This window comes from Orycteropus afer, unplaced genomic scaffold (genome assembly GCF_000298275.1).
Source record: "Orycteropus afer afer isolate SDZICR_OR568_19922 unplaced genomic scaffold, OryAfe1.0 scaffold00130, whole genome shotgun sequence".
NCBI lineage: Eukaryota > Metazoa > Chordata > Mammalia > Tubulidentata > Orycteropodidae > Orycteropus > Orycteropus afer.
The window spans coordinates 7,906,167-7,919,173 of NW_006921717.1; the positions used below are offsets into that span (position 1 = coordinate 7,906,167).

General features: G+C 48.4%; 1 protein-coding gene across 1 annotated transcript in view; it reads right to left on the bottom strand.

Annotated features, from left to right (window-relative positions):
• Positions 1-7,003: 7,003 nt before the first annotated feature.
• The window catches only part of SDHAF2 (succinate dehydrogenase complex assembly factor 2), a 17,542-nt gene continuing 11,538 nt past the window's right edge, over positions 7,004-13,007 (bottom strand). Inside the window, exon 4 of the mRNA XM_007944899.1 lies at positions 7,004-7,134. Coding sequence (XP_007943090.1) covers positions 7,004-7,134 — 131 coding nt within the window. The remainder of the gene's footprint in view (positions 7,135-13,007) is intronic.

The window sequence follows — 13,007 nt, forward strand, 5'->3', positions numbered from 1 at the left end:
CAGAGAACAGTCCAGTCTGAGAACAGTTTGAAGGATGCAACTGGGAGAAACCACGTGTCCATGTGTTGAGGTACCAGCAGTGGGGCCACCAGATTGCACGGGGAGTGAGAAGGCAGAGAGGGCGGGGGCACCGTGCTGAGCCTCCTACATGCAGTGAGCGCTGCCAGCTGTTCCTGCTTCCTCAGCCTGCCTCCTGCTGCCCCGAGTTTCGGGGCACTATGGTGCAGCATGCCCGGCGTCTCTTTCCTGGGAGTTTACTTCTTCTGACATCTTCAACTTTCCAGAGGCCTGGGCAGAGAACCAAGAACTCTCCACTTTGCACAGTGTGAGAGACAGATCTAATTCATTAAAGCCCTTCTCTTCAGCCCAATGGCATCCAGCCACCTGGGAAGCTGGGGACCAACCCCCCACACACACACCATAGAACAGACCATCAGAACCTGAGAGGGAAGTCTCATCACATGAGTGGGCCCAGGAACCTCTGGATCCTGCAGACCCAGTGCTCCCGCTGCTGGGGAGGTTTGCTTTGAGCTCTGAAACTGGATTGAGCCATCCATTGACTCATCTTTTTTCCACTAATTTCTCAAATAATTAGGAACACCTTTTCTGTGCCAAGAGATGTGCCAAGCACTAGAGATATGAGAGCAGAAATAAGTCTAGTCCTTGTACTCTTGGAGCTTCCAGTCCAGTGAGGAGACAGGTATGAATCAGAGAATTGTCATGGAGGAGTTAAAGTGGAGAGGCTAGGGAAGGCTTCTCAGAGGACCCGAGCTGAGACCTGAAGGTTTACCAGGTGATGAGGGGACAGGAACATTCTGGGATTCTGGGCAGGAGGAACAGCATGTGCAAAGGCTCTGTACATGGGGGAAAGGGTTGCAGAGCGGCTGAGGGGTTGTAGGAACATCTTGGAGGCTGGAGCAGAGAAAATGAGAGAGCCTGGCCAAAATGAGGTTTAGTTAGATGTGGGAAGACCATGCAGGATTTTATAGAATATATTAAGGGTTTTCATTTTCTTCTGGTGACATAGTGCCTAAAGGATTTGACTGCTAACCAGAAGGCTGGCAGTTCAAACCCACCAGCCACCCTTCGGAAGGAAGCTTGGGCAATCTACTTCCGTATCTCTACTGAGATACTGCCTCAGAAACCCAAGGAGTGGTTGGTCGCTATGAGTCGGATACGACTTGACAGCAGTGAGGTTTTTTTATTTTTTTTCCTTAAGAGTAATGGACAGACATTAAGACTAATGGACAGGGTTGTAAGGACGTGGGAGGTTGAACCCACTAGTTGCTGCTTGGCATAGATAGCGAAATAGGATGATTGCAGGGCTGTAGGCAGAGAACAGAATGAAGGGATGCCAGATGGTGATGGCAGGTCAGATGGCAGGTCCAGAGGAGAGATGAGAGTCGTTGGAGATGGTGCTGGAGATGGAAGGAAGTCGGTGGATTCAAGGGCCATCTTGGAGTTAAGTCAACAGGCCGTGGCAATGCACATGGAGAGACAGGAAGAGGTTTAGGTCACTTCCTAGGTTTCCAGCTTGAGAATGGCTGCTGGTGCCATTCACTGAGGCAGGTCCCAGAGGAGGCCTAGGGCGTTTTTGGTGGGTGGGGCAGAAGGGGGAATGGCCTGGTTGGGTTTTAGACATGTTGACTTTGAAGAGCAACGGTAAGGCTGCTTGTGCAAGCTCTGTTTGTGTCGTGACAACTGAAATCCCACTGGCCAAAGCACCAGAGAGTCAGGGTGAAGGTCCTGCAAAGTTAACTGCAAAGAGCAGGGATCCAAGGAGTCTGCAAATCCACCACCCATCCATCAACAGATGAACTGTTAAACAAACCGTGGTACATACATACAATGGAATTATCATTCAGCCATAAAATGAAGTACAAGACATGAACCTCAAAAACACTATGCTGAAAGAAGTCAGACACGAAAGGTCAAACGTTGTACGATTCCATTTCTATGAAATACCCAGAACAGGCAAATCCATGAGACGAAAAGCAGACTGGTGATTGCTGGGAGCTGGGCACTCGCACTGCAGTCCTCCATGGACCAAGACCAGACCTGTGACAGGCAGCCATTAGCAGGGGAGGAGTAAGGACGGTGGTGTTCATGTTTAAAAGCACTGCAGCTGATGGTGCCAATGAGTATGGGTCTTAGAGACATGCCCACTGCTTGGCTTCAAATTCTAGTTCCATCCCATCCTATCTGTGACCAAGTCTCACTTTCCTAATCTGTAAGAGAGGCACAATAACTGTATGGCTCTCAATGTCGTGTGAAGATTAAATGATGAACCAGTTGCCAAGTGAGTTGATTCCAACTCAGGGTAACTCTATATGTTTCACAGAACTGTGTCCCATAGGGTTTTCAATGGCTGTTCTCTTTCAGAATGAGACGGATTTGAACCACCAACCTTTCATCCAAGGCACCTAAGGACTCCTTGGATTAAATGGTAAAATCCATATATATATGGCTTGGGCACTCTGTAAGCAAACAATTATTATTATATTATGTTTATTATATTATTATTATTTTATAATAATTATTATTCCCATCAAGTGTTACTATGACACTAGTACTGTGCTAAGCACTTGATATACCTTGCTTAGTTGAATCCTTGCACTCATACTGAGAGGTTAGGTGTCTTTTCTTTCTACAGATGAGAAACAGAAGCACAGAGAGGTTAAATAACTTGCCCAAGGTCGCCCAGGATTCTAACTTAGGTAGGATTCTGCGCCACTCCCCCCAGACATGTATTCCAGGCTAGTACCAATGTGAACATGTTATTAAATATTAACTAAATAATGTTGAACACACTGGAAAACAAAGCATGCACCTTAATGTCATAGCTTTTAAAAACCACAGGTTGTCTGCTGTTGTTACGTGCCGTCGAGTCAGACCTGACTCATAGCGACCCCTCCTTGGGTTTCTGAGGCGGTATCCCTATGGAAGTAGATTGCCCACAGGTTGTATAGTCATGAAAAATGAGATGTCCACATGGTACTTTTGAAAGAAAACATTCTCCTCTGGCGGGAGTACCTGAGTTCAGGTAAGAGGTGAGACCTGGACCGGGCACGCCTCCAGCTCTGCTGTGATGATTGGCTGGGTTATTAGCTGCCTCCTCTACATGTCCTCTCCTCTGAAGCCTGACACTGTCTTGAATAACTTACATTTTTCTACAACCCACCCAATGGCACCAACAAAGCACCTGTTTCTTAAAGTCACAAGGAGCACTACCTACCTTAAACCACCTGCCCCCCCCCCCAGTGCCTATTTACCTGGGGCGAGTCTAACCCTCCTCCTCATTCCCAGAAGGCGCTCTGGGAAACTGGGGTGTCACCTTGTGACAGCCTGGCCGGGAGCTGATCAGCATTACCCACTTGGCATTGCAGGATGCCATCCTCACCATCCTCAGATGCAAGGCTGTACTAACAAGGGGGCCGTGCGCTGGAAAGAGTCACAGACCTGCCTTACCATTTGTGGTGGCTCTGGTTTTTTTTTTTTTTTTTGGTCAGCAAATCCTCCTCTCCTCATCTTGCCACAAGAACAGATGGACTGAAGGATAAACACAAGGCTCTCAACTGTCCCAATGGACTCTCTTTTCCTGGTAACTACTGGAAAATGCGAACCAGGTATGCATTAGGCAGGTGACTTACAGGTAACGTAGCTAATGTTCAAAGCCAGGAAGAGGTGCCTCTGCAGTGACCTCCCAGAGCTATGTGCCACCTAAAGCAGAGAGAGGAGCCCCAGTGGTGCAGTGGTTAAGTGCTTAGCTGCTAATTAAAAGGTCAGTGGTTCAAAGCTACCAGCTGCTCTGTGGGAGAAAGCTACTGCAGTCCACTGCCATAGACTAGTCTTGGGAACCCTAAGGAGTTCTCCTCTCTCCTACAGGGTCACTATGAGTCACAATCAACTCAATGGCAACAGGATTGGTTTTGTTGGTTTAAGGCAGAGAACTTGGGCACACAGTGTTTGACTTATGGTTTAAGATTTATGATGATGGAGAAAGGATGCAATGGGAGAACAGCCGTGACTGACCCAGTTTGCTATGTCACGTGGGCACCTATGCAATGGGACTCACGAGACCACTTCAGATAGAGCAGGGAAGAACCAGACGCTCATCTGCCTGGTGCGGGTGGAACGAGGTCAGCGAGCAGCGAGGTGTCAGGGTACAAGGAATGAGTCCAGGTTCTGTTCATCACGGATCCCTGGGGGGCTGCTGGCCCTTGCTCTATGTTTATTAATTAAAAAAAAAAAAAATGCAGCGTGGCCAGCTTAGTTTTATTTAAGGCCTAATAAAGGGAAAAACTGTTTACATGGCACCCCTGGGCCTGACACTAAGCAGCTGAAGTTGGCAAGATCCTTCACTTTCAAAGGTGACACAAACCAGCAGCCCAGAGGCAAACTTCCCTTCAGAAGCACCACATCCCCAGGTGAAAGGGGCAGCGGGACGCACGGTTAAACAGAGACAAAGCCAGGGAAGAAGGTGAACTCCAGGACCCCCAAAATAAAAAGCCCATGCTGCATACGCGGCCGTGGGACTTGTTACCCAACGTGCTGTGGGTAGAGGGGAAGCCGTGGCCTGACTGTGCGTGTCGACAGCCCGGTTTTCTATAAATAACCCTGCTCGTTTTAATACTCTCCCTGCAGTACATCAAAGGAGGCCCAGGAAGGGCCAGAGTCTCGGGTAAGCTCCCAGGGTGGCATCTTCTCATCTGCCTGCTCCTGCCTGCCTTCCCGCTTAGGGGAGGGCTACAGGTTTCCCATCCAAGGTCTTGTCTCCAGCATGTTTCCTTGTCCTCTTCACCAGCCTGTCATACACCTCATGGCCACTTGAACAGCTTCCTATCTGCAGATGTGACTGCCCTGCATGGCTGTGGTGGCTTCACCGGCTGAGGCCGTGAGCAAATGCTGACATCTAATGTTACTGGGTGCTTACTACGCACTTGGAGCCCTGAGAGAGCGGTGTGCTTCCTCTCACGGGGACCACTGGTACCTCATTTCACAGAGGAGGAAACCAAGGCTCTGGTCAACTCATCTATCCAGCAGGGCCAGATCTGAACTCTTAACTGGCACCCTGCCCCGCTCCGCCACTTACGGAAGCCACACTGTGTGGCCGAGCTCACACCAGCTCACTTTAGGAAGCTGTCCTGGTTCCCTAGTGCCCCTCTGACACAATGTACCACAGATGGGACGGCTTAACAAACAGGACTTTATTCTCTTAGAGTTTGGAGGCTAGAAGTCCAAGTTCAAAGTGCCAGGCTCTAGGGGCTGGGTGAGAGCCCCTCGACCTTGGGCTTCAGCTCTGCCTCTTGCTCCTGGCCCACTGAAGCTAGAGGTATCCCTTCACTCACGCAGCTACTGGCTGCTGAGGCTAACAAGCCCAAGATCGACAAATAAAATGGCGCAGTCCTGATGTTACCAAACCACATGGCAGGCCATTAATTCAAGTCCGTTGAAAGTCCCAGGATCGGTGGAGCATGGCGGGCTGCTGAACGACACGGCCACATGCAGGGTCCAAGCGTGCCATAAGCTAGAGACTATCCCCAAGGCTTTTTCTTATATACAGGAAGCAGATCACATCCCAAAAGCAGCTACTCAGCTGGTTGTGGTAAATCCCACCATGGAGTAGCTTACCAATCTCACCATGGGGAATAACTACATCCAGCTGCCCAGCCACTCAACCAGACCTAGCCAAGCTGATACACAAACTTAACTACCACACTTGCCTTCTGTTCAACACAGAGCTCAGGTCTCAGAAAGGACAAGTCTCTTAGCCATGACTTTTCCAATCACGGTTTTTGACAACTCTCTCAACAACATAGGTAGTGTGGTCTAGTAGCAAGTTCAGGGTGTTGGAGGTAGTCAGCTCAATTCTGGCTATTTGACTACATAGCTACACGACCTTGGACAGATTAATCTTTCTCAGCTCACTTTCTCATCTACAAAGCAGGCGTTAACGTCACCTCTCTAGAGGAGTGCCATGAGGATGTAAGGATAACGGAGGGCTGGTTTCCCTTCCTTCCCCGCTTAGCCAGGACTCAGGAGGAAGCTCACTGGGAACCCTTGGCTTAGCAACACTGCGAACATGCACTTCCTCCCTGCACACAGCTCTCATGATCACCACGTACTCATCAAAACGGCCTTCCTGCTTCCCGTCACCACCATCAGATGCACCTGGCTGGCCTGGGTGGCAGCTGTGTCTGGAGGTCTTGCCTGAGACCACCACTGGCCAAGCAGAGTTCTTCCGGCCCCCAGGGTAAACACTTCTGGCTAATTCATTCTGACATGTTACTTATTACGTGCTGTCAGTTTGTCAACTTAAATTAACCGTGAAGATTGCAGAAATACGGAAAATGTTTGCCGGGGTGCTGCATGGAAACACAGCCTATGACCGACCGTGACCTTGTAAGACTGCATCAGCATGTGACTGTGGAGGCTCTAAGAACAGAAACAGTAACATAATGCTGTGTAACAGTTGGGGAATTGTGTTTCCTTTCTTCAATATTCTTTTAACATTGTTATCTTTCAATCTGCAAAGGGAACATTTTAAATCTGATGGTGAGGGTGCTGACTGCCAACAGCATGCCCACACCGAGGCTGCTTGCTGCCCTCACTCAGCTACAGCTCAGGGGGTGGGATCAGCCGCCCTGGCAGAGCAGGCCACACTGGGCTGACGGGCTGCTCAGGGACACCTTCCCTAGCGCAGCCGCCCCTTTTCCCTGAAGGAGGAAGCAGGCACCACTGCTTCCCCGACAGCGCCCTCCTGTGGCAGAGCCTATGGAGACAGGAGCAGACAAAGCAGCCACGCCAAACGCAGCAGCCACACCAACAAATCACCTTTGAGGCTCCGAGCTGAACATGGAAAGTTTTACAATGAGTCACACTGAACACTGACATGTCCTGAGTGGGCTGTGAAGCTACAAGGAAGCAGGAAGCCAAGGACGGGATCCATTGCAAGCAGGCAGGGCCCAGGGACCAAGCCCCACGCCAGGGAGAGGTGTGTAGCTCAGCGTGGCTTCTCAAAGAGGTACTCAAGGTCTGGGGCACGCAGTCTCTGCTCTTTGTTTTTGTTTTTGGCAAAGTCTCTCAGCAGTGCCAGGACTTCATTTTCAAATATTTCTGGGGCTGGTTTTGCTTCTGCAAGAGAAGAAGGGGCAGAAAGAACGATGTCACAGGCAGTCAGTGCTCAGTTACAAGGATCCTGAAACTAGGATGTGCAACTCTGGCCTTGGCCATGAATCACAGATGAATATATAATACAGACCTTCCACTCTTCCTCCAAAGCTATGTGAGGTCAGCCTACCCTAGGGGTCAGCAAACTACGGCGGCCTGTATTTGTAAATGGTTTTACTGGAACACAGTTATTCCCATGCATTTACACACTGGTAAATGGTGGCTTCTGTGCTATGACTTGAGAGTAGAGTAGCTGCTAGGGACCACATGGCAGCAAGCCTGAAATACTGACTCTCTAGCCCTTTACGAGCCCTGGCCTGCACGACCTTGGCTGTCCTGCTCTGCTCAGCAGTCGGCATTCTGGTTAACTCCCATGTTTTGTGCTTCCCTCTCTTGGTCCACACATTTCCAGAGGCAGAAGATCTACCTCTTCTATTGGATAGAGTTCCTCGGTTGTAAATGACAGAAACTCACTTCAATATAAACTTAAGCAAAAAAGAATTTGTTGGGAGGATATTAATGGCTCATGAAACTGATATGAGTCTGGAGAACCAGATTTGAAACGGACAGGTGACAAAGGCCCCAAGAGCAAAGCAATGAGAACCCCGTCTCGGCCAAGAGACAAGGGGTCTGGACAGTATGCTGGTCATTTCCCACTTTTCTATCCACCTTGAGACACTGAAGATTCAAATCCTAATAGCACAGTTATTGTGGCTAGTGTTTCTGTTCTACCTTCTAGTTTGTTGTATAGTGTCTGGGGTCTTAAAAACTTGCAAGTAGCCATCCAACGTACAACAATTGGTCTCTTTTCACTTGGAGCCACAGAGGAGGAAGGAGAGTCAGGACAGGAGGAGGACATGGCTAACTATTTCCATGAACAACTGCCTCCTTTGCCATGAGACCAGAAGAAATGATTGGAAAACAGCTACTGTTACCAAACACTTTGATCAAAGCTTCTACAGAAGAATCCTGATCAAAGAGGGGGGAAATGCAGAACAGAATTTCACATTCTGATGGAATCCAGACAACTTTCTGGAATCCCTGAGGATGGATGAACCTGCAAAACTAATGCTATGAGATAATCTTAAACCTTAAACAAAAAATATCACCCGAGGTCTTCTTTAAACCAGGTAACAGGTGAACTTAACTAGTAAAAACACTTGCCTTGAGCACTGCTCTTTTAAAGAACTACCTATACGGGATCTCACTGACAACAGCAACTTGAACACTTGGAGGGGAAGCGTAGAGGGCAGGGAGATTACACTGATGGGACAAGGACGGTTGGAAAATGAGGGTGAGAACGGCTGCACACCTGAAGAATGTCACTGATCTCAGTGAACTGGACACATAGAAACTGTTGAACTGGTGTATGTTCTGCTGTGTATATTTTCAGTAACAACAACAATTATAAATTATTAAAAAAAAAAAAAAAGACTCAAATTCTAAGCAAAGCCCTGGGTAAAGCTTAGCTAACGTGCTCTGGAATGACCCTTTAATCAAGACAGAAAACAAGCCTAGGAGAGGAAATTCCTCAGAACACAACCGGCACCTCCACTCAGCACAGGGCCTGGGGCTTGCTTTATTTGTACGATCAAGGAGAGGAAGGCGTCTCCCTGGGTGCATAGAGTTGTGGAGAGCACCCTAATAAGAAAAAGCCTGATAAACTACAAACTATAAACATGACAACTTTTCTTGAACTCCTCAGAGCTGAGGTCACGTAGTTACCCTTCAGGCCTAGAAGTGAACTCATTTCCATAGCTTCCAGCCAAACAACAGACAGACGTATAGGGTGAACATTTACACCAGGTAGATATGCTCCTTAGAATGAACAATCACGGGAAAACAGAAGGGCGGTGTTTGCACAGGGAGACAGCTCAGGGGGCAGAAGTACACAGGAAAGAAGGACACAGGGAAGAGGTAACTACAGGGAAGAAGTGGGAAGAGAGCTGTTACACTGTGGGGACTGCAGTCAAAGTCATGAAACAAAATGTGCATGAACTGCTGAATGGAAAATGAGTCTGCTCTGTAAACTTTCGCCCGAATCACAATAAAAATTCAAAAAAAAAAAAAAAAAAAAAAAAAGAGCTGAGGTCACACAGCTACCAAGCAGGAACTAGCCAGGAGCGCGTGCTCACCAGTGTCGGGGCACAGCAGGAAGAGCCCCCGGGCACCACACACATGGGGAAGAACTTGGCTGGAATGGTGAGTCAATGGCTAAAAGCCAAGTGTAAAGGCAGTGTGAAAGTAAAAGCCCTGGGAGCCACAGCCACGGGAGCTCGCCCGCTCACAGATTCCTCTCCGCAAACATGTTCTGGGTGCAGGGCAAGTGCAGGAGAGAGCCCCCCTCAGGGCAGTACATAGGACCGCAGCAGCAGGCAGCCCAGCCTAGCCCTTTTCTACAGCACAAGAGCCTCAAGAGGCCGGGGGAAGGTCAGCAATTCCTGTCTCGGGGCACAGGTGACAACCCATCTGGGCTGGTGGAAGGAAAGAGAAAAATCCTGCCCCCTGTGGGTGGGTCAGGAAACCGGCTTGAGCCCAGCTCCTCAGAGGTCCCCCAGATATGGAGCGGGGAGCTCTGGTGGCGTAATGCCTAAGGCACTTGACTGCTACCCAGAAGGCTAGAGGTTCAAACTCACCAGGCACTCCCCAGAAGGAAGGTTGGGCAATCTACTTCCGTAGTGATACCGCCTCAGAAACCCAAGGAGGGGTCTCTGTGAGTTGGATCCGACTTGATAGCAGTGAGGTGTTTTTTTTAGCTATGGAGGAGCAGCGCTGGTGGCGTAGTACCTAATTGGACTGCTAACCAGGAGGAGCAGCCCAGGGGGCACAACAGTTAAGCGCTCAAATGCTAACAGAAAAGGTGATGGTTAGAACCCACCTAATGGCTCTGTGGGAGAAAGACCTGGTGATTTGCTTCCCACACAGATGACGGCCTAGAAAACCCTACAGGGCAGTTCTACTCTGTCCCACAGGGTCACTGTGAGTCTGAACTGGCTCACTGGGAAAGTCCCCCTGCTGAGACCCAAGGCCATAGGCCTGCCTAAGACGGAGGTGGAACCGGGACGCCAGAACACCCTCCCAACCTGTACTCAGATGAAGTAGCCCTGAGCACAAAGGGACAGGAACCTACCACGGGGGGCCAACAAGGGCCTGGCGAGAGTCTGAGGCCCAGAAACAAAGGGAAGGCCTGTATCCAGAGAAACTGTCTCTCAAAAACATAGAGGAAATGAGACTATTACTAAAAAACAGAAGCTACAAGATGTATTCAAGGAGGGAATATTCTCCCATGGATCTAAATGAAATAACAGGGATCCCCAGAAAGGGTTAAAATGCAAGCAGCGCTGAAATGTGTTTTCTGCCATTCTTGCTTCAATCGCTCTGAAGATAACCGACTTTCCAGAGCGTAACAGGAGTGATGCATCTGGTCTCACGGCGTGGGCAACGGGGAAAGCATGACCACAATAGCAGAAAACGTGTGCGGGAGGACAGGGCATGCACGGAGACGCTCTGACACTGTACGTGAGCCGTGGAGCACTACCTGCAGGCACACGGAGATGACGAGAGAAGCGCAGTCTAAACCCCGGGACAATCGCTACCAAACAGCTACACAGAGAAGTGCAAGCAGCAACCAAGAGTGGAAAGAAAATAGTGAAAACACGACTCAATCCAAAACCACACAGAAGTAGAGGAAAAAGGAATGAAAAGTAGATGGAACAAACAGGAAACAAACCCAGAGACTGCAGTCCAACCACAGCCATAATTTAGTAAATGCACCAGTTAAAAGACAGACTATCTGATTGGTAAAAAAAAAAGAAGACCCAAATAACTATATGCTGTCTCTAAGAAACCTATTTAAAATACCAAGACCTTGACAGGCTGAATGTAAGAGGATGGTGTGGCGGTCAGACTTTTAAGACGGCCCCCAGTATTTCCCACGCCCCTGGTGTACATGCTTCATGTCCCAAGTCCCAGGATGTAAGTATGATGATTTTACTGCCATGATTAGGTTGCGATATGGCACAGTGGACCTTAAGACAGGGAAACTAGCCAGGTTGGCCTAACCTGACCCTATACCTCTTTAAAAGCAAACTGTTTCTCCAGGTGGCGGCAAAAGGGGAAATAAGAGAGAGGTGGGAGGGAGGGATTCGGCATGAGGGAGGATGTCAGTTGCTGAGGTGGAGGGACCAGGTGGCAAGGATCTGTGAGCGGCGTCCAGGAGCTGAGAGTGTGTGTCGGCTAGCAAGACAATAGAAAACTCAGTCTAAAAGTACGGGGAAAAGAAAAAAAAAGAATTCTGCCAGCAATAAAAATGAGCTCGGAAGTGAAGTGAATTCTCTCCCAGGGCCTCCAGAGAGGGACGCAGCCGGCAGACGCCTGGTTTCTGATTGTGAGACGTGAGCATGGCGCCTGATGTGCAGAACCATGGGCTAGTCCAAGGCTGCTCAACACTGCCAAGTTTCCAGTAACTTGTTACAGTAACACAGAAAATGAAGACAATGGAAAAACACACACCACGCAAACACTAATCAAAAGCAAGCTGGAGACACTTCCAAACATAGAACACGATCAACGAGAAAGATGGCATTATGTAACAATGCATCAAGAACATGCAACAATCCCAAACGTGTGTTCATGTGACAACAGAACTTCTAACTATGACAGACCTGAAGGGAACCACAAACCCCCAATTATCGTTGGAGGCTTCAATACTCTTCCCCTAGTAACTGACAGAACAATAACAGAATGTCGGTAAGCATGTAGAAGACATGAAGAAAAATAGCAACTGACTCGCCTCAGCTGACACGTATACAACACTCTACCACCCACAGTGCAGAACACACAGTACGTTCAAGTGCAAATGGAACGTTCATCAAGATACCCCACATTTCAGGCTGAAAAACAAACCCCAGCAAATTCAAAAAATTACACAATATACATGCTGTGATCACAATGAAATAAAACTGAAAACCAGTAAAACCTGAAAAGTAAACAACACACTTCTGAACTCCCGGGTCAAAGAAGGCACAAGGAAATTAGAAAACATTTAAACCGAAAAGAAAATATAACCCAGCAACATCTGTGACGTGAAGCTACGGTACTGCATGGCGGGAAATCTACAGCACTGAATGTAAACCAATGATCTAAGTTTCCACTTCAAAAGGCTGGAAAAGTCGAATTAAACCCAAGACAAGCAGAAGGAAAGAAATAATAAAGAAATGAACAGAAATCAATGAAAAAGTTAATGAAATCAAAAGCTGTATGATTCCAACTAACATGGCATTCTGAAAAAGGCAAGACCCCAGGCAGTAAGACCTGCGGTTGCCAGGGTTCAGGGGAGGGGCACTGGGAGGGATCAACAGGTGGACCAAGGGATTTTCAGGGCAGTGAAACTATCCCGGATAATACTTTAGTAACGGACCCATGCAATCATTGCGGTTCGGTGCCCTCGTAGATTTTTGACTCAGTGACCCCATGTGACAGAGCAGGACTGCCTCACTGGGTTGTCCAGGCTGTAATCTTTATGGAAGTAGATTGCCAGGTCTGTCTTCTGCAGAGCCACTGGTAGGTTTTGGTTGCACTACCAATGCTCCCTATACAGGACATCACACATTTGTTAAACTCAGACCTATAGGACAGGAAGAGTGAACCCTACTGTGAGCTATGACTGTAGTTAACAACGTATCAGTATTCGTTTGCCAACTGAAAAGAACAGAGGCACTAATGCAAGATGGTAACAATGGGGAAAACTGTGTGGGAGGAGGGGGTAAACGGGAACTCCCAATTCTTCTATAAACAAAATTGCTCTAGAGCTGACAAGGGGCAAGGTTATGGTCATT